At 44.2% G+C, this 22,300-nt stretch overlaps 1 protein-coding gene across 4 annotated transcripts in view; it reads left to right on the forward strand.

Annotated features, from left to right (window-relative positions):
• The window catches only part of Eefsec (eukaryotic elongation factor, selenocysteine-tRNA specific), a 211,362-nt gene that overhangs the window by 98,456 nt on the left and 90,606 nt on the right, over positions 1 to 22,300 (forward strand). For 3 of the 4 annotated variants that reach the window (XM_075983548.1, XM_075983551.1, XM_075983550.1), the window contains 2 exons: positions 8,713 to 8,809; positions 11,442 to 11,606. In XM_075983548.1, the coding sequence (XP_075839663.1) occupies positions 8,713 to 8,809; positions 11,442 to 11,606 (262 nt within the window). The remainder of the gene's footprint in view (positions 1 to 8,712; positions 8,810 to 11,441; positions 11,607 to 22,300) is intronic. The other variant, XM_075983549.1, reaches the window with a different exon arrangement.

The following is a 22,300-nucleotide window of genomic DNA, read 5'->3' on the forward strand; positions in this document are numbered from 1 at the left end:
AATTATAGCATCCTGTATTCTGGCCATGTTTTGCCACTTTCAAATTATATATATACTGCAGAGACAACTTCACATCCATATTCATGCAGCACTATGTATAATTACCTGAGCTATGGAATCAGCCTCGGTGTCTGTTAACAGAGGAATAGATAAAGTAGGTGTGGCCTCTATACACACAGTGGAGTTCTGTTCAACCGTAATGAAATTATGTCATTTGCAGGGAAATGGATACAGCCAGAGATCATCAAATTTAGTCAGACTCCAAGATATATGACATGTATTTTCTCTCATTTGGGGATCCTAGGTATCATATAGATATATAAAACCATCTATGGATATCTGAAACATGAAAGGAGAAATGAAGCTATCTGCAAGAAAGAATAGCAATAACAGAAAAGGGAGAGTCGCTGGTAAATATGTCCAAGTACATGACATACATGAAGGAAAATGTCTTTATGAAACCTATCACTATGTATCTTAGTTAGCTTTGTCAACTTGGCACAACATCTGAGAGGAGAGACCACAATTGAAGAATTGTTTAGATTAGGTTGGTGGGTGGGCATGTCTGTGAGGAATTGTTTTGATTTATTTTTATTTTTTAAATTATGTAGATTTGTACTCATGCATAGAAGACATTAAATTTCCCTGGAATTAAAGTTACCTGCAGCATTGAGTTGCCTGATATAGGTGTTGGGAACTGAACTCTGGTCCTCTGTAAGAGCAGGACTACTCTTAATTGTTGAGTCATTCCCCAAGCCTATGTTTTGATTATTGTAGGAGGGCCCAGCCCTCAGTAAGGGATTCTGTTCTGGAAGTATAAACCAGATAATATTTTTTACCCCCAAGTTGCTTTTGGTTATTTTATTACAGCAACAGAGAGGAAACAGGAACACTCTGCAAAGTAAATGTATACAATTACAACTTTATTTTTAAAAACAAAAACAAATTACAGGCATAAATTGCTGAATTCTTAATTACTCTCAGACAAAGAGGCAAGAACCGTGATTATTCCACATCCAGAATCTTGTGTTTGTTCTCTAGATAATGCAGAACATACATGATATACACAGTACCTGACTAGATGTTCTCATTGAAATACCTTACTCAGCCCTTGAAGCAATTGTGTCAGGGATTCTGCTATCATTCTAATGAGGAAACTGAGGCACAAGAGTAAATGGACACTATGAAGTCATGGATAGGAAATTCAGAAGCCAGGAAAGACTTAGAACTCAGTGTTCTGGTCTTGTAAGCCTCACTACAGAGCCTTGTGCTCCCTGATTCTATGATTTTCCTCACAAGGACACTAATTTCTCTGCTAGTTGACACCACACATCCTTCAAAACCAGACTGGACCAGTGACATGCACATAGCCTCTACCAAGTACAAAACCATGAGTCCTGTGCCTATTCCCCTCCTCCTTCTCTTTCGTCCCACAGTCTCCACATAAGCTTTTCCAAACTGTCTGTACCTTAACATAATTGGCCTGTTTTTGTTTTTGTTTTTTTAAAGAGAACTCATATTCTTCCTTAAATGCGGTTATCTTGAAGTACAGTTTCACATCATGAAGTGTAAGACCACTCTGTGGCACAGATAAAAGGCAGGAAGTTGTCTTACAGCTTGCCTATCAGGAATGTCTGTGGACTGGTACTTTTCACTTCTTTTCAGGACCTGGACCAGGACCTGTCCTTCCTGCTGAGTAGAACACCCTGCAGATTGCTAAAGGCCACATAAGGGTTATTTCCTGCATTTCTGTTGAAAAATGACACAATTCCCAGTGTTCTTTCTGACTCCTACTTGTGGGTCAAGATGTGAACTGTCAGCTGTTGGCTCCACAATCATGGGCCCTAACCCTCTGAAACCCTTAGCCTAATTAAACACTTTCTTTTATAAGTTGCCATCACATGGTGTTTTATCACAGCAATAGAAAAGTAACTAATAAACAAGTGGGCATGTGTTTGTTTCTTGTTTTCAGTTCTTGTGTGTGTGTCTGTGTGTGTAGTGGAATCACTTGACTGTGTGATACTTCTGTGTTCTTCTTAACTTCCTCACTTTAAATATGACATCCTGTTACCTCCTGGTCTTCATGTCTGAGAACAGCTCTGCCCTTCTGTTGCTCTCATACACATTTCTGAGTCCATTTCTTTCCCAAGCTGGGGAAAGTGCCCTTATCACTAACCATGGCTGACATCTCTCTACTTGTAGATTTTGAGTTAATGATTTGAGATTGTTCAGCTTCTTAAATGTGCATGTTAATATTTTCATCAAATTTAGGAAGGTGTAGAATATGATTTTGTCATTCATGATGCTCCTACTCCGTTCTCCTGATTTCAGAAAGCACCATTGACCTTTAGCTGTTCCACCTTACATGCAGTTGTGCTGTATAGCTGGGTTCTCTCCCTCCTTTAACCCAGGTGGAATGATCTTGGTTGTCAGCGCTTTATTTTGCATGCTCAGACCCACTTCTGACCTCCTCAAATGCAGTTTTCATTTCAGTTCTTGCATTTCCCAACTCTGGAATTGTGTGTGAGTGTGTGTGTGTGTGTGTGTGTGTGTGTGTGTGTGTGTGTGTGTGTGCGTGTGTGTGTGATTTATAATTGTTGAATTAACTTTCCTAGGGTGATTTAAACAGACATCTACTCAGTCCAGATAGGGAGCTGATGAGAGACCAAACTCGATATCACCAAAATCCACCTTAGTAAACTGCTGAATTTATTTGGGCTATGTCACTACAAGAGCGTGGACAACTTTAAGGAGGTTGTATCACTGAAAGCTCACGCCCTGCAAGAATGACACCTAGTGACAGCCAGAAGCCCGGGGCTCTCTGTGTGACTGTGTGCAGACTGCTCCACAGCATCTCTCTCCTTAGAAGTCCTTAAAACTTACTTAACCTAGCAGAAGAAAGGGCTGGGCGAATCTGGTTTCAGGAACTTCCTGGCACTTCCCATTGTTTCCTTTCTAAATAGAACTTCCTGTGTCTTAATAAGCTTCACAGAAGAGTAAGTGTTTCAGTTCGGAGGAAATTGCCACAGTTATCAACTAAAAAGTGTGTGTGTGTGCGCGCGTGTTGGGTTTTTATTTGTTTGTTTGTTTGTTAGCTTGTTTGTTTTTTGAGACAGAATCTCTATCTAGCCCTGGCCATCCTTATCCTGGAGCTCTCTCCATAATCTAAACTGGCTTTGAACCTACTGAGTCCTGCACCAACTGTCTTATTTTCTCATTTGGTAGACTATTGTCATCTTTCCCTGTAGTTGTTTAGACTTGGTTCATTTATTTGAACAGGGTGGGGGCGGGGACTGATGTAAAGTCTAGGAGGGCTTCCTGTGGACAGTTTCTGCTAATTCTTTTTCTTACATGTGGACTCTTCCCTTTGTACATTGTAATGGGTAATTTGATTGTCAGCTTGATGGACTGGTAAGTACTTAGAAGGCTAGCATAACACGTGTCTGGGTATGTTTGTGATGGTGTCTGCAGAGACGATGAACTAAGTTGTAAGACCTCTCTGAATGTTGGCAGCACCATTCTGTAGGTGAGAGACCTAGATAAGATAAAAGAAGAAGAAAAGCCAGGCATTGTGGTCATTCTCTCTGTGTGTTCCTGGCTGTCATGAGGTGAGTTGTCCTGCTCCCCCATGCCCTCCCTACTGTGATAGACTCTGAAACCCCACGCCAGAATAAATCTTTTCTCTGTTAAATTGTTTGGCTCATGTATTATATCATAGCAAAAACACACATGCCCCCTCCTCAAAAACAAAAATAAAAACCCAAACACTGAACTATGTGCCTATATAATAAATTTTTGATGGAGCCTAGGCATTTAGAGTAATTTAATGAGGTAGTTTTGAAGTCACAGACACCCTCACTATACTTGGTTATAGTTTGATGACTTCTTTTTTGAACAGATTGTGTAAAGTCTGTGTTCTTTGTCATGATGACCCCGAGTTAACATAACTCCATTCAGTTAGCTTACTGCTCACTAATGATAGGACAGAGGTTTCCCCAGGTGCCAGGGTGTAGGGTGTTTCTTGCTGAGGAGCTTCTATGTGTATGATGAGCCAAGCTATCAGTGTTCCAGCAGGCAGTTGACAACTGTGCCTTAGCTTCTACTTTCTGTTTACATAAAACCTCAAATCAGAAGTGAGGCCCAGATTCTTCTAGGGTTTCTCTTGAGCACACAAGCCCTGTGCCTGGAGTGACCTCAGTTCTCAGGATATGTCAGAGTTTTTCCAAGCCAGCTATGAACATCTGATTCCTTAGCTTTTCCTGCTCAGCTTTTCAAGCAGCTCATTGTATGTCTGAACTGTTACCTCTCACTTCATTGTGTTATTGATTACTTCTCTTTATTTTCAACAGATGCCCTCAGGGAAACGGCTTTTGCAATGAGAAAATGAGCTGGCTATTGTCCTATTCTGGGTTCCTGTCTACCCTCATTGTAAGAACTGAGTGGGCAGACAGCAAAGGCAAGCGAGGGGGGACTTCAGTTTCATGCAGGAGTAATGCCTTAAACAGGAAAGTAAAAATTTACATAAGAAATAGAAACTCTGGGGCCCTCAGCATCTACAGGATGGCAAACAATAGCTCCATGTGCCCCAGCAGGTTTTGGGGTACAGCTCAGAAAAGTCAGTGGCAGTAGGGTACTAGAACGCTCTTAGCACCTCAGATGCCAAATCAAGGAAAGTTCCTTTAGGACAGGTCTACAGAGACCTGTGCTCCAGAGACCTGCTGCTCCAGAGACCTGTGACCCCAGTAGCAGTAGGAGGTATGTGTGGAAGGCTGGGGTCACAGGTCTCTGGAGCAGCAGGTCTTGGAGTCTGGAGACAGCTGCAGGAGCAAATACCTCAAAAAAGCAGCTGGAGCATGGAATCTTGCAGGCCGAGTCAGGAATGAGTCTGAGACAGAAGCCTGGTACAGTGAGTCTCAGCAGCATCTGTCTTTGGCAAGTCTTGAAGGTAGTCTTCCTTTTCTAAAGAAAGCAGCATTCAGGAGCCTGCCTTCTGGCCAGAGCCAACAACTGAGCTCTGAAGTCTTCATTCTCTTCCTCCTCTGGTAGTCTGGCAAGTCTCTTTCTCCCCTTCTTCCTCTGTGTTGTAAGGGGACTGGGAGTAGAGCGTGGGGAACCCTCCTTTGGTTTTTTTTTTTTGTGTGTGTGTTTGTTCCTGATGCTTTGAGCTTGCTTTCAGCTGCATACCAGGGTCTCTGTCTCAAGCCATCCAGTCTGTCACTACCAGCTGTCAGACACATCCCACTATGTTAGGGATCCATCCTTACATGACTTCTTCTTTCCATGAGATTGATGTGGGCTTGGGGTCCCTTCAATCAATTGTGGGAGTCTTAAATATAGCCTATTTCTGCCTTCTTGCCTTTGGGGTTTCTGGACCTCTTCCTACTCCTATTTAAAAGTTCCAAAACAGGTCAGATACACATAGCCTTTCTTAGGGGCCTTCTGGGAAACTACCAGATGGGAAATGGTTATATTTCTTTGAATCAAGAGCTTTGATAGAACTAAAAACCCATTCTGCCCCCCTCCAGGACCTAGCAGATGCTGGTTTTCAGCATTATTTGTTTTTAAGGCCACTACAAAGTTGGGGAGTAGGTGGAACAAAACAGGTTAAAAATATCTATTTTTTAAAGACTATATGCTTTTTATTTCATTTCTATGGAAATCTAGAAAACGCCATGTTGCGGGAGGTCCTTCCGCTCCAGCCAATAGCTGCTGAGATACCAGCCCATTGGGGCGTGGTCTCTCTCTCTTTAAAAAAGGGGAGTCTTCCCTCCTCGCTCTCGCTTCTGCTTTCCTGGTCTCCGCTGGAACAGTGGTTCTGTAAGTCTATTTCCCCATTAAAGCTGTATATATTTTTACAATCTGTCTGCATTCATTTTACGCTGTTACAACGCCAATATACAAACAGTAAACTGACAGTAACATCAAGTTAGTTGGGACTGAGGATTGAGGGAAACGACACAAAGGAACATTAGGAAAATGGCAACACTCTAAAACTGGATTATGGCAAATGGGTGTACTACTCTAAAAATTTATTTAAAATCCTCAAATAATATATTAGCTATGGGTTTTGATATGTAAATTAGATTTTTAAAAAAGCTGTTTGGAATTTTTCTTCCTTTTTTTCTTTCTTTTTAAAATTGTTTTTATTGAGCTATATATTTTTCTTTGCCCCCTCCCCTTCTACCCTCTGTCCAATGTAGGGTTGGTGAAGATCTCTTTTACTTACTTTCTTTTTTTTTAAATTTTTTAATATTTATTTATTATATGTACAATGTTCTGTCTGTGTCTATGCCTGCAGGCCAGAAGAGGGCACCAGACCTCATTACAGATGGTTGTGAGCCACCATGTGGTTGCTGGGAATTGAACTCAGGACCTTTGGAGGAGCAGGCAATGCTCTTAACCACTGAGCCATCTCTCCAGCCCCCTCTTTTACTTACTTTCAAAGAAAGATTTTTTTTTTATGTGAATGAGTATTTTTCCTACATGTATGCCTACGCACCATGTAAATGCCTGGTGCCCATGGAAACACCAGGAGATGGCATCAAATCTGAAACTAGAGTTACAGACCGTTGTAAACCACCATGGATATGCAAGGAACCAGACTGGGGTAACTTTGCAAGAACAGCAAGTGTTTTAACCACTGAGTCATTTCTTTAGTCCACTACCTGTTTTTTTTTTAATTGATTTTTATTGAGCTCTACATTTTTTTCCTTCTCCCCTCCCTGCCTCTCCCCTCCCCTTCAACCCTCTCCCAAGGACCCCATGCTCCCAATTTACTCAGGAGATCTTGTCTTTTTCTAATTCCAATGTATGTCTCTCTTAGGGTCCTCATTGTTGTCTAGGTTCTCTGGGATTGTGATTTGTAGGCTGGTTTTCTTTGCTTTATGTTTAAAAACCACTTATGAGTGAGTACATATGATATTTGTCTTTCTGGATCTGGGTTACCTCACTCAAAATGATGTTTTCTAGCTCCATCCATTTTCTTGCAAAATTCAAGATGTCATTATTTTTTTCTGCTGTGTAGTACTCCATTGTGTAAATGTACCACATTTTCCTTATTCATTCTTCAGTTGAGGGTCATTTAGGTTGTTTCCAGGTTCTGGCTATGACAAACAATGCTGCTATCAACTTAGTTGAGCACATGTCCTTGTGGCACAATTGAGCATCCTTCAGCTATGACTAGAACTTTAAATCTTTTCTTGTTCAAGCCTTTGGTTAACTCCAGAGTTTGAAAAAGTTGGATCATTTCTACTCATGCTTTTGTAGCTTCCATAAAGAGGCCCTTTACATGTACTTGTTCACCATGACTGTTTATATTCGAAAGTCTTGTTCATTCTGAGGTTCATAGCCTATGGATTCCCCCAAAGCCAAGCTAAGTCTGTTCTTGCCATTATGCCTTTTGCAGTGTTATTTGTAATAACACTAAATAAATGAGGAACTTCCAAGGCAAGCATGTAAATTCTGGATTTCATACTATTGTGCAGCCAACAGTGATGAAGATGAGACCAAGAGGGCATGCGTGAAGAAGGGGTAGAAAGCCAAGTTCCACACTTAGAAGGTCTATGTTTACTCCTAAGGTTATTGCTAGAGTATTGGAGTAAGGCAATATGCCTCTGCAATTTTCATTTCCTCGTCTACAACATGACAGAACCATGGTGGTGAGTTAGGGTGTAAACAAAACATTCATGTTTAAGCTGTCATTGTGCTTGATGTTGCTGTTATTCAGTAGAAAACTCTGTGTTATGATGATTACTACGATAGTAGGGTATGAGATGGCATCCATACATATGAAATATCTGATGTAAGATTTTGAGAACATGGAACTAGGGTGTGGTGGTTTGAATGAGAATGGCCCTCATAGGCTCATTTGTTTGAATTCTTGGTCCCCAGTGGTGGAACTATTTTGAATAAACTAGAAAGTGTGGTGTTCCTGAAGGAACTGTGTCACTGGGGGCAGGCTTTGAGATTTCAGAAGACTCTCTCCCTTCCCTGTCTCTCTCTCTCCCTCACTCCCTCCTTCCCTCCCTCTCTCTCCCTCCTATTTATGAATTAAGATGTGAGCTCTCAGCTGTTCCTGCTGTCATGTCTTTGCTCTGCCATCATGAACTCTAACCCTCTGAAACTGTAAGTCCCAAATTAAACTCTCTCTTTTATATGCCTTTTTCATGGTGTCTCATTACAGCAATAGAACAGTAACTATCCAAGGAAATTTCCTTGGTGCAAAGCATGGAAAAGCTATGTTTAGAAGAGAAGGTAGCGCAGTGAGGGGATTATACACTGCTTCTCTTTCCTCCTTTCCCTGACAAAATTACTAGTTTTGTTTTATTGAAGATGATTTAAGTAAGAGATTCTCCTTGGAGAGACAGGGCTTCCTACATGTAGCTTTAGGGACTTTGGGGTCACCATTAGTCCTGAATTTCAGAGAGCCAGATTGTGTGAGTCTTTTTAAGGGTCTCTTGTATTCTAAGTCCTACCTAGGTTCCTGCTGCTTCCTGGGGAGGCTCCGGAGGAGTTGAGCTCCTAGTGAACCCCTAGATTCTGATGTCCAAAGGTAGAGCCTTTCTCTGTGGGGCCTCTACTTCATCGCCTGGCAATCCAGAGCAGTGGTGTTACCTTCCCATACTCACCTGAAGAGTGATATGCCAGCAGTTCCACAGATCTGTCCTGGGTTATGCCTCTATGACTGTCACGATGTTTATTGTTCTGTTTCAGATTCCGGGGTGCACCTGTTATTCCTGTGGCAGCCAAGCCTGGAGGACCAGAGGCCCCTGAGACAGAAGCCCCACAGGGCATCTCAGAACTCATTGAGGTACTGTCAGCTTGAATTCATGTTGCCCTCGGCTCCAGCCCTGCTCAAGTAGCCCTCCATGTCTCCCTCTGCCTGAGATGGAGAGGCAACTCTAGCAAAAGGTCTCCAAGTTTCATGGGTCTCCCACTCACTCTGATGTCAGACTCCTCACCTCCCTCAGAAACTCTAAAACAAAGGGCCATAGAACCCCTGGGTATTAGACTGTGCAGAGTTCTTCCCACCCACTATGTATTCTAGTCTATCCCTTCTCTTTCACACACTTTAATTCAAAGTGGTGCCTACCAAAGTTACCAGTCCCTCAAGCCTACCATTCTCCCCCTCCCCTCATCCCTCAGCGGAGACTCGGCCCAGTGCACCATATCTGATCACAGGCCCATTCCTGTCCTTCAGATTGTGCTGGTCTCTCTAGTCTGCTTGCAGCTGGAGAAGCACAGCCTCCATCCTGACAGCCTCCACTGGAGTAGACATTTCATTTTGCAGAACTATGAGCTTAAGGCTCAGGCCTTTCCTCCTTGCTCAGTGGCAGTGGACAGAGACAGGCAGCCCAGTCATCCAGGTGAGCCAGTGCCCTTTTCTTCTCACTGAGCAGAGAGTGCTGAGAGCATAGCAGAAGCCCAGAGCATAGTAATGGTACTCACCAGCTTGCTAGGGAATGGGACTTCCATCCAGGTATCACCCTGGTGGTCCTGGTGAATACTAGTTTGACCACTGTCCTTGTCCAGCAGACAGGGATGCGTGCAGGGTGATAAAGATAGTGATGTGAAGGAAGAAGGCGGTAAGAAGGAAGGACCGAGTCACTTCCCTGAGCTCAGTCACTGACATGGGTGCAGGAGCTCTGTACTAGACCGTGCTAGTGTTGGCCTACCACTGTTCTCTGACAGGACTCAAGTGATTCATTGGTGTGGTCGCACACATCCTTAGAGGCTAAGGTTAGGAGATGGGAAGTTTGAGGCCAGCCTACTTAATGAGACCTCTTCTCAAATAACAGGTATCAGGTGATCGATTTCTTGCAGTGAACAGAGTTGCAATACAGAGAAGGTAATGGCACTGTCACAGAGATGCTATGAGGCTAATTGAGTTACTAGGGGTGATTTGTTTACCACAACAGTGACATGATTTGGCATATTAGTCTTCACACTTAAGTTCTTAACATATGGGCCTGTAACATTTTCAACAGCTGGAAGGCTGAGAAAGAGTGAGTTCAGAGACGTGAAATAACCTGCCCCATTCACTTCATGGCAAGTTTATGAGCACATCCCCTCCTGAGACATCTGATCTATGGTCTTAATCTCATGTACTGTCCTTGCCTGGGATGCAGGCTTGCAAGATTGCTAACGTGGCCCCCCAGGTGTCACACAGGTCTCATCTGCCATGTATCCTCTTCCCCCTCATCAAGCACCCATGATAGATAGGTAAGTGTGGAACGTCAGTTTCTCCTAGAGAAGTTACTTCCTCTTGAGAGGCCTCTCCTTCAGGGCTGAATCTCCCTACCTATCACATCCCCATGCTCCCACTATATAAAATAAACTGATAGGGGCAGTTGTGCTATTGCCGCCCCTTTCTGTTGGGGGCAGGATCTCATTAAGTAGCTCAAGCTGGCCTGGAACCTTCTGTCTTCCATTCTGAACCTTTGAGGGTTTGTAACACAATGCCCAGAGTTCCTACTTTATGTGAAAGAACAGAAGAAAGAAAATAGATCATTTATTTACCTGCTTATCTTAGTGGGAACACAGACCAAGACCAATGGTCAGAGTTTGTTGGGGTCACCTGCACCCAGATCCCCAGAGCTAAGTTCACATGTAACTGCCATGTACTGGTCATGCCTATATTTTACACTTAACAAATGTTTTCTGGAAGATGCTCTTGTTACTCCACTAGTTTTGGGGAACACAATCTTGGATCCTGGGATAATTCAAGCAAAATCCAGAAAAATATAACTTTGAAAGATATTTGTATGTTCCTTTAAGGAATGAGTCTCTGTGTAAATCTCAGATCAAGTCTCTTCTGAGTCTCTCCATTTTTTTCCCCCAAAGGAGTTGTTATCATGAGACAATGCTTTGAGAAGAATTATTTATTCCTGACCTGAATACTTGGACATCATTATACTCCCTCCTGAAATCAGAAAGTAGAAAATACAAAGAGCAGTTTGGCCTCTGCACTTTTGTAAAAAATAGTGATTGTTCTGCCTATATCTCAAGCACATAAATGACCTGAGGAGCAGCGGCCAGTTGGTACTGTTGCATATGGAAAGTGAGCCATGAAGGAAAGGTGGAATCCCAAGTCACAGTAGCTTTAGGGCTGAATTAACTTAGCTTTCCATTTGTTAGGGCCTGGAAGAGGGCAGAAAGACTCCATAGCACAATCACAGACCTTGGCCTTGGACCTCAGGCATAGGCTGCTGCCCCTGGAAGCCAGCCTTCTACCCTCTCACCTCAAGTTTTCCCTCCTTTGTCTTTTGCTCACATGCCTTTCCACTACAGGATGGAGGCCTCACCGAGTCCTTGTTTCCTCTCACTGAGTTAAGTTGCAGTATTAGTTCTTTGATCTGGGCCAGCTTGCCAGGTAGCCCTGGAGGATAGCAATGACATAGCCCTCATGCCTGTATGTAGCTATAGCAACATTTCTTTTCCAGCTCCTGAAGTCCCAGATATCCATCCCAGCAAGAGACCCCTCAGGACCGTTCCTTATGTCTGTGGACCACTGCTTCTCCATCAAGGGTCAGGGCACCGTGATGACTGGAACCATCCTTTCAGGCACTATTAGCCTCGGGGACAGTGTGGAGATCCCTGCCCTCAAGGTCAGTCCTGCCTTGACTTTCCTTTGTTCCCCCATAGCAGCAGGGGAGAGGACAGGAACTTGGTTTTCAGGGCAGCAGAGTATACTGTACCTTTCCTAAGTCTTCTCTCCTACCTGAGGGGTGAGGTAGTGGGCAGCTCTGAGACACCATCCACTGCTCAACCATTCTGGATTCTAGAACTGCTGCTTTCCCAAGTCTCACAGCGGTGACTGTGTGGTAGGGGCTAATTGGGGCTCATATGAGAGGTTCCCAAGATAAAGATGCTGTGTCTTCAGGGGTAAGGTGAGTTTTAAGAGCATATGGCCAAGAAACTAGGGTGTCAGGGTGAAAGTCTAAGCTTTCTGGATGTTGGCAACAAGTATGGTAGAACTATCTTTCTATCTTTTGTACCCCAGGCTAGCCATGAATTTGTGATTCTCCTGCCTCAGCCCCCTCAGTGCTAAGATCACGCGTGCGTGCGTGCGTGTGTGCCACTAAACCAGGCGTTAGAGCTCAGGCACCTTTTTCTTAGCTATAAGAATCTTAAATCCCTTGCAGTTTTGGTGTAGCCATCCACTATGCCAGTAATACAGATCACTCTGCCTTCTCAATGACCACAGCAGGTGCCCTGAAAGCCCTTTGAATACCCTTAGGAAGAATGAAGGCTTATGTTCTCCCCATCTCCTCCTTCTTCAGGTACCATGGCCTGTTTGACTTTGATAATGACTTTATTTAGAAGGTATTACTTAATTAGACCTAGTGGTACCCACCTGTAATCCCAGCTATTAAAGAAGCCGAGGCTGGGGACCTTAATATGCTCCTGTCTCCAAAAGAAAAAGTTTATGTGTTGGGGCGGGAGGAGTGGAACTGACAAGAGCTCAGTGGTGGAGTGTTTGCCTAGCGTAAGATCTTACAGCATAATGCCCATGTTTAAGCATATGTCTGGGCACTGAGCAAGCAGGCCAAAGCTCAGCCCTTGTCCTGAGCAAGAAAGGGTCATCCTATTCCTGTAACTTTTGCCATCTTTGGTTTAGAACAGTGTGGTTGGGCACAGGAAAGGGCATTTTCTAGGGACAGAGATGAATAGTGTTGTATGTCACATGAAGGAAGGTAGAAGAAAGCAGGGAGATCCAATTTGGGGGCCGGGAGAGACTGTGTTCTTATAAATCCAGAGACTCCATGGATGATGCAGTCAGAACTGGGCAGCAAGGCCCTGTCCTTTCCTAAGGATAATTGTGGATTAAAATCCCCTTCTCTTCCCCCAGTGTAGATATTCCTCTGAAGATCACATAAGACGAAGCCTTTTAAAGCCAGGGATTACAAGTATAAATTGTACAAAATAAAGCATTAAAATTATGAAAATTGAAAACAAGAAGAGAGTTGTGACTATGTGCTAACTCTTAGTTGGAACAGAAAGAAAATTGATGCTAAATTTCTGAACAATTCCTGTGTTCAGCAAGGTAGACCTGTAGGGCCCGCTAGACTAGCTCCTTCCACTCTGGGCAAACACATATTGGCAGCTTGAGAGAGGAACTGAAGATAGGAAAGAGGTGTAATGGGGCTTTCAGGGGTGAGCTTTAATATAGGGGTCTTTTGGGCATTTGAGGGAGTAGAGAAGGCTTTTGATGGCAGAGTCAGTAGCTGCAGGGCCGAGAACAAGGGCTTGGAGGGAAGATAAAACCAACATTCCCCATCCTGGGTAGGCAGACAGACATTTGTGTGGGCATATGATCTGAAACCCCTGGCCACCCTTTTTACCCATCTACATCCTGACCTGTAACCTCAAGCGTGTGACAGATGTTTAGCACCTGCACATCCAGCTCTTCTCTTGCTGTGGTATACCTATATTCCCAGGTGACTTCTCAGGAATCTTACTGTAGGTCAGGGAACGCAGAACTTGTGATATATTTGGATAATAAGCTAAGATTTTCAAACACACTTAAAAGTGAGGTGTGGGGAGAAAGGAACGAATCAAGGAAGAGCTATTAAGGTGTGGTTAGTCCACAGATTCTCAGACTGTTTAGACTGCTAAGGATACTGGAATTAGGGGACAGCTGTTGAGAAAGCACAACTGTAGTGGGGGGCTTCCTTTCATTGAAGACATTAGGGTGTGCCTGGTGGACCCAGTCAAACAACTCAGAAGAAGCTGGGATGGAAGAGGGCTTGTTGAGGAAGGATGTATGGGACCCCTCATGTTTAATAGCACAGATCCCTGTGTGCACATGGCATACCCTACATGTCAGAGACTTGAACTAGCAGCATCCCTGGACAGGAAGGTGCAGAGACCTGACAAAATGGGCTGGGATACTACATACAGGAAGTGATAGTCCTTCTTGGCTTAAAAATTCATGTATCCTTTAAATATATATGAATGAGAAAAAAACTATGACAACTCTGAGCACAGAACCAGAGAAGTGGGTCTGGGATTGGACTGTTGGTGTCCTGCCCCCAGACAAGGCCTATCATGTGCCCAGAAGCTTTGTGGGCATGTTGACATTCTCTTCAGAGGCTCTCATAGGCAGCACGTGCACAGACGCTCACCTCGGAGCCTAAGTCCCAGTTTCTTGACCTGTAACCCCTCCATTGGCTGTGATTCGTGACCAGTGCCAGTCAAGCATGAAAGGCATCATAAACCGTGGCCTTCTTCTGAAGCACAGTACCATCCTTGTCAGATTTCACTAATAGATGCAGACACATCTGACCGTGTGAACTCCCTTGGAGGCAGGACACAGCCATTCCAAATAAACAGTGCATCCCCCGGCCATACCTTGTCTGTTTCTGCTGCCATGTCCATTCCCGGCTGGGGCTGATTAGCTGAGTGAGGAAATTCTCATTTAGATCCCAGAAAGGTTTTACAGCAAACATCCTGAAAGTCACAGCTTTCTGGCTGTCTTGGGTCTATAGGTTAGGGGATCCATCTGGTGAGATTTTATCTGGGGATTGTATGCGAATCATATTCCTGATGGTGACTGACTACTGGGTTGTAATATCAGAAACTGTCAGAGCCTCAGACATGGAAAAGAGCATGCTGGGACTTCAGAACATACCTGGCATCTCCCTGCTCTTTGGGCTCAGCCTCTCTGTCCTACACTGATTTAGTGCTGACAAACTGTGCTTGCTTCTGGCCAGGGTTGTGGGGCAAGGGATTCGGGAGGATTGGGGTAGTGCTTGGCAAGGCTTTTGCACTAGGAGTGACAGTATCTGAGTTAACATTTTTGCCTCTTTGTCACCTCTTGGTGTCACATGGGGAACTCTTTTTGTAGATTCAGAGAGATAAACGTGGTGTGGCCGGGCTGTAAAGACACCATCTCTAAGGACTGCTGAAGGACTTTATGAAATGCGATGTCCTTTGCAGACAGCTCAGCCGATGCTGGGATAGTGGTGAGATGGATTAGTAGCATAGTAGATACTTAGTTTATGAGACACGTAGAGGGTCAGAATTTGATAGCGTATTCCTCCAAAGTTGTCATGGTCAGACTTATTTTGCTCTAGAGAAGAATAGGAAAACTTCCACACTATGGGGCATTGTTGCTTTTACCTTTGTCTTGGCTCTTAGAAATTGGTTACAAGGTCGCTGAGATTATAACATATGGGAAGAATAATTTTCCTCACTTCCACAGACCTCTACCTCCTTCTACTACTATTTCTTTTTTAAGTTAAAAAAGAATTGAGACAGGGTTGCATTATATACCCTTATAGCCTATAACTCACTATGTAGACCATGCCATCTTTGAACTCAGAGATCTGCCTACCTTTACCTTTCAAGCACTGAGATTAAAGGCTTGTGCCACCAAGGCTGGCTCTGTCTGCTTTTCTTATCTCAGCCTTGGTGTACTCTGCTAACAGTCCCTAAGGTCCTTTGCACTCTCAAAACTGCAGGTCTCTCCCTTTGGAAAGCTGCTCTACTGACCTGGGCCTTTGAGCACTCAGCCTGACACTCAGCTTGCCATGGCAATATTTGTCTCTAGTTTTTATTTCCATTGATGCTGACATCCTAGCTGTCCATCTGTCCTCAGGACTAGTCCCTGGATGACCCTACAAATATGTGATTAATAGGAGAAAAAGACCCTAGAGCAAATAATTGAATTGTTTTTCAGTTGCATTTGATTGGTATTGGATAATATGTGTCCTTGGAGGCCATGTTTACCTTCTCCTGAGGCTATGTCTCCTCCTTTTTTTTTTGTTTTTGTTTTTTGAGACAGGGGTTCTCTGTGTATCTCTGGCTGTCCTGGAACTCACTCTGTATACTAGGCTGGCCTCAAACTCACAGAGATCTACCTGCCTCTCTCTCCTGGGTGCTGGGATTAAAGGTGTGCACCATGACCGCCCAGCTGTGTCTACTCTTTAAGGCAGTGTCCTGATGCTTCGTCAGTAAGCAGAGGTAGAGATGTACCCTAGGGTCACCATGTGGTCTTGTTTGGGAGAGCAACTCATCCTATGTGTAGGGCTAAGGCCAGGCCCTGATCTAGGAAGCTGCTCTTTCTTTGTCTGATTTTCATCTAGAAGTTATATCCTGGCTTCATAGATAGCTGTTTTTTTTGTTTTTAGAAGAGCTATGCTGAAAGCAGGCTTCCTATGAATTTAATGCTTTTATAGGTTAGTTTTGTCAGTGGAGACTTGTGGACCCTGTTCTCCAGATCTGCATGTGCCTGGGGGTGCCAGAAGCCTGGGCTTGGAGGCCCTTGCTCACTCTAGTAGAGCAGCAGAGCAGGAGAGAGGCAGTGGTAGAAATTGTGACAGTCAGGGGAGAACTGTGGGGCTACCCTTTGAGTAGATCAGCTCTTGCTTGGTAGCCAAAAGCCATGGCTGTGCCCACTGAGGCCACTGCTACCACTCCTTCACCTCGCCCTGCCTTCTGTTCCACCTTTTTACTACACCTAGCATTGACAGAGCTACCTTAGACAGACAACTGCCTGTGTCCAGGTCTCTGACCTGCTCAGCTGTCTAGACCTATGGTCTCAATGTATACCCTGTAGTCCTCTCATGGCTTGGCAGATTGTAAGCTTTCCTGAAACTGGCACCTAAGCCTCAGTGTCAGACCTAGAGCCTCTCAGGACCACCTGCTGCTCTCAGTGTAATAGCCTTAAGTGAGGTAGAAACTAGGTCAGTCCTGTCATGAAACTGGGGAAGCCCCTCTGCAGATCTTGGGGTATCAAGCCTATTCTCCATGCCATACATTTACCTTTCTACGTTTCCAGAAGCCTTCACATCTGAGATGTCATACTCCTATGGTTAATCCCTAGTACTACTCTATCCCAGAAGGCCAATCGGATTGGGTAGGGTTCCCTTCCTCTGTCAGTGAGAGAAAGTTAAAGTGAAGTCCTGGGCCTTGGGAAGCTAAGGCAGGAAAGCCAGCCTTCAGACACTGGAGAGGAAGGAGGTAATGCCTGGAATGGAAGATCATAAATATCATCAGCTACCATTCCTTGGGAGACACAAGAAAGAGGGAGAAGCAAGAAGAAGGGCCTAGAAGTAGAGACTGAAGATTTCTGGGAACCACCTACCTCAGGACTGGGTTCTTTGAGAGCCACATCTCAAGCCCGTCAGGCCAGGACATCTGCTCTCAGCCAGAAGCACCCCAAGTGGCAGGAACAGAGCCTTCTCTTCAGCTGTCAAGAGTGTAAGCCTAAGCTCATCACTGTGGCCGAGAAAAGTTAGGTGTTCTGACTGGCTGGCTACAGTACATGAGCACCCTAGAGCTGCAAGACTTGGGGGGGGGGGTTCTTTGAGAGAGCTGGGATCTGTTGATAGAAAGCAGTGTAACTGTTTGGTAGGAAAACGGGAGGTAGCAACCTACTTTGCAGATCAGGCTCTGGACATATATGGACTGTATTTTTGAGGCTTTCCCCTCTACTCCATGGAACAGTTACATCACATCACAGAGCCAATGTTTCCTCCTTGGTTAGTCCACCATGACTTAGCAAGATTACACAGTATGTCTACAAAAGGGATTATGGGTAGGGCTTGCTGCCTCTGTCATTGTTATTGTCTCTGTCTCAGCCATCAACCTCACATAGAATGCCCCGACCCCATAATCCTTTTTGCTTAGTCCTTAGAGAATTGCAGCTCAAGTGTTGATCTGAGCTTTATACAGCAAACAGTCCAGGGTACACTAGCTCATGAGACTTGGCCTTCTGTCTTAAGGATGTGAATCACGTTTGTAGTGAAGCTGTAATATCCTGTGGTCTGAGCAGGGTTTGGCTGAGGATGGACGCTGGCAGGTGAGAGCAGGAGATTAATCTCAGGAGGCAGGTGGCAGGGAGGAAGGTTCTTTGCTGTCAACAGAAGTTGCATTCAGCATTTTATGCAAGTTTTGTTCGTGTGGAAATCCTGAAGGCTTTTTCACCCCCTCAATTCCAATAACTACTACACTATGTCAGTCCAAATGTTATCTGCAGCTTGACACACTGATCCCAACATGCACCTCCATGGTGCCGACATCCCTCCAGTACTGAATTGGGTAGGTCTCCCCTTCTTCTTCTTCTGGCCACAGTTTTATGTTGGTTTTTTTTTTTTTACTTTTATTGATTTTATTGAGCTCTACATTTTTCTCTGCTCCCCTCCCTGCCTCTCCCCTCCCCTTCAACCCTCTCCCAAGGACCCCATGCTCCCAATTTACTCAGGAGATCTTGTCTTTTTCTAATTCCCCTGTAGATTAGATCTATGTATTCTCTCTTAGGGTCCTCATTGTTGTCTAGGTTCTCTGGGATTGTGGTTTGTAGGCTGGTTTTCTTTGCTTTATGTTTAAAAACCACTTATGAGTGAGTTCATGTGATAATTATCTTTCTGGATCTGGGTTACCTCACTCAAAATGATGTTTTCTATCTCCATCCATTTTCTTGCAAAATTCAAGATGTCATTATTTTTTTCTGCTGTATAATACTCCATTGTGTAAATGTACCAAATTTTCCTTATCCATTCTTTGGTCAAGGGGCATTTAGGTTGTTTCTAGGTTTTGGCAATGACAAACAAAGCTGCTATGAACATAGTTGAGCACATGTCCTTGTGGTATAATTTATCATCCTTTGGATATATACCCAAAAGTGGTATTACTGGATCTTGAGGAAGGTTGTTTCCTAATTTTCGGAGAAATCGCCACACTGACATCCAAAGGGGCTGTACCAGCTTGTACTCCTACAAGCAATGCAGGAGTGTTCCCTTTACCCCACAACCTCTCCAGCATAAGTTGTCATCAGTGTTTTTGATCTTGGCCATTCTTACAGGTGTAAGATGGAATCTCAGAGTTGTTTTGATTTGCATTTCTCTGATGACTAAGGATGGTTGAGCATTGCCTTAAGTGTCTTTCAGCCATTTTAGATTCCTTTGCTGAGAGTTATCTGTTTAGGTCTGTGCCCCATTTTTATAATATTTATTGAGCTCTATATTTTTCTATGCTCCCCTCCTTGGCTTTCCCCTCCCCGCTTCAATTCTCCTCCAAGGTCTCCATGCTCCCAGTTTACTCAGAAGATCTTCTCTTTTTCTACTTTCTACTTTCCATGTAGATTGTATCTATGTAAGTCTCTCTTAGTGTCCGCTTTGTTGTCTAAATTCTCTGGGATTATAATCCATTTTTTTATTTGTTCTTTTGATGACCAATTTCTTGAGTTATTTGTATATTTTGGAGATCAGACCTCTGTCTGATGTGGGGTTGGTGAAGATCTTTTCTCATTCTGTAGGCTGTTGTCTTGTCTTGTTGACTGTGTCCTTTGCTTTATAGAAGCTTTTCAGTTTCAGGAGGTCCCATTTATTAATTGTTTCTCTCAGTGTCTGTGCTGCCTCGGGTTGTATTTAGGAAGTTGTATCCGTGCCAATGCATTCAAGTGTACTTCCCACTGATGGAGGAAGGTCATTGGTTAAAAAAATAAAGAAACTGCTTGGCTGGCCCTCATCGGTTAGAACACAGGTGGGTGGAGAAAACAGAACAGAATGCTGGGAGGAAGAGGAAGTGAGCTCAGACTAGACAGCTCTCCTCTCGGGAGCAGACGCCTCAAAAGAGACGCCATGCCCCGCTCCCTCCCGGGCAGACACACGCAATTAAGCTCCGACCCAGGATGAACGTAGGCTAGAATCTTCCCGGTAAGCACACCTAGCGGTGCTACACATTATTAGAAATGGGCTAAATTAATATGTGAGAATTAGCCTAGAAGAGGCTAGATAGAAATGGGCCAAGCAGTGTTTAAAAGAATACAGTGTCGGTGTAATTATTTCGGGGCATAAGCTAGCCAGGCGGCCGGGGTGCTGGGAACGCAGCCCTGCCGCTCCTATTACTACATCCCACTTTCTCTTCTACGAGGTTCAGTGTGGCTGGCTTTATGTTGCGGTCTTTGATCCATTTGGACTTGAATTTTGTGCATGATAATAGATATGGATCTATTTTCATTCTTCTACATGTTGATATCCAGTTATGGTAGCACCATTTGTTAAGTATGCTTTCTTTTTTCCATTTGGTATTTTTTGCTTCTTTGTCAAAAATCAGGTGTTCGAAGGTGTGTGGATTAATATTCGGGTCTTCGATTTGGTTCCATTGGTCCTCCTGTCTGTTTTTATGCCAATACCAGGCTGTTTTCAGTACTGTAGCTCCCTAGTAGAGTTTGAAGTCAGGGATTGAGATGCCTCCAGAAGTTCTTTTATTATACAGGATTGTTTTGGCTATTCTGGGTTTTTTGTTTTTCCATATGAAGTTGAGTACCGTTCTTTGGAGGTCTGTGAATAATTTTTCTGGGATTTTGCTGGGCATTGCATTGAATCTGTAGATGGCTTTTGGTAAGATTGCCATTCTTACTATGTTAATTCACCGTTTTATGTTTTGACACTCTACCCTCAGGTACAGTGCAAGGCCCACAATGCTACTAGGAAGGCCTGACTGCTCAGATGCTGTGGGTGAATTAGAAACTTTGTGGGGCTGGTCTACTTAGGGTCTCATGTTCTCAACTTACATTTGATAACTTTTAGAGGTAGTGGATTCAGAAATGGAGCTGGAATTTGGCCTGATGCAAGGAGAAAGCCCAGAGAGGATAGAGTTATTTACATTGCTTCCTGGGTACTAGACTGTACTCTGAAGCCACATAGATTACTAGTGGGCCATTAGCAGCAATCTGAAGACGGTGGTATTACCCTGAAAATCCCCACTAGTCCTTTGCCCTATCTTTTACACAAGATAAAATAGACATGGGTGCTGAAGTCTTCTCAAGGCCAGTTATCAGGGACCTCCATGTATGCTCTGGCAGGATGTATGCTCTTCCTTCTGCAGAAGCTCCCAGTAGGTAGGAAATTCAGCTGGAGCTGACTTGAACTCAAAGAGCCAGCTAGAAGTCTTGGAGCCTCCTGTAGTCACTCTATGAGGGCTTGACCCTACAACAGGTCTAGCCTGTTCCCTTAGGGGTTGAATGCACATGGTTCTGTGCAGGAAAAGCTACATCTGGGCCTAGGTCCCAGTATGAGATGTGGCAGCTACAACCTGGGTATTTTGGAAGGGGGCAAGCCTGGAGCAATGCCATCTTCTCCCTAGGTAGCCCATTCGCTGAACTTCCCACAAGGGCTAGTTATGTTCAGCCCTATGGACTTGAGAGTCCCATTGTTGCTAGTCCTCCAGAATATCTATGGACTTACGGGTCTGAGACCGCAGATAAAACCAACCTTCCAAAACAGATACTGCCTTACCGGATGGCTGTCTGCAGTGAGAGCCATGTGGACTGGGAGACACGTAAAAGTCTTCCCACCTACAGTCTGAGTTCACACTTTCTACCACCCTTTCTCTTGAGGGTCAGAACTTGCAGAACTATGCTGACTGGCTTATACTTCCTATGTGGGCAGGTAGTTCCCCTGTCTGCTGTAAAGTGGGGTGAACATGTCACCATCCTTGGATAAGAGTGAGGGGATTGCATAGCTGTTCTAATTTACTTTTCTCTTTTGTGATAAAATACTGACCAAAAGCAACTTGGGGGAGAGAGGATTTATTTGGCTTATAAGCTACTGTCTGTCATTAGAGAAAGTCACCCTAGGAACTTGAAGCAGAAACTTTGGAGAAACACTGCTTACTGGCTTGCTTCTCCTGGCTTGTGTGCATAATGTGTTTGTTTGTATACAATGTAAGCTCACCTGCCCAAGGGTGATATTACCTACAGTGGGAAAGGCCCTTCCACATCAATCAGCAATCAAGAAACTATCCCACAGATATGCCCACAAACCAATCTGATGGAGGTGATTCCTCAATTGAGGTTCCCTCTTCTCAAGTATAAGTTTGTATCAAGTTGACAGAAACTATGATAATGCAGGTCCCATGCATGCACCTCAATGCCTAGGTTAGATCGGTGTTGCTATTGTTGACACCACAGGATGATCTGGCTTCTGCCATCCTCTGCTGGTAGTAGGACTTCACCCAGTGGATGCCTGTAAAGCAGATGGTGACAAGGAGAGTCTGGCCACTTCTAGTGGATATCCCTGTGGGATCTGCTTGTTGTTGGAGTACCAGTTTGGGCAGGCAGTCTCACAGACTCGCAGAGTGGCCATTGCGTCTGTATGTCCTACCACAAGGCAAGGTCCCTATCCTGTACAAACTCTGAATGGGACTGAGGCAGTTTTGTTTCTAGATCAGGAGACTGATTTGATCAGAAATAACATTCATAGAGGGCTATGCTGGTATAGCTGGGCATCATGCTCTGTCAGAGCACAGCATCCAGCTCCCAAGTATGCATCCCATTGTTAGACCATAGGTG

Source organism: Microtus pennsylvanicus, chromosome 8 (assembly GCF_037038515.1).
Source record: "Microtus pennsylvanicus isolate mMicPen1 chromosome 8, mMicPen1.hap1, whole genome shotgun sequence".
NCBI classification, from domain to species: domain Eukaryota; kingdom Metazoa; phylum Chordata; class Mammalia; order Rodentia; family Cricetidae; genus Microtus; species Microtus pennsylvanicus.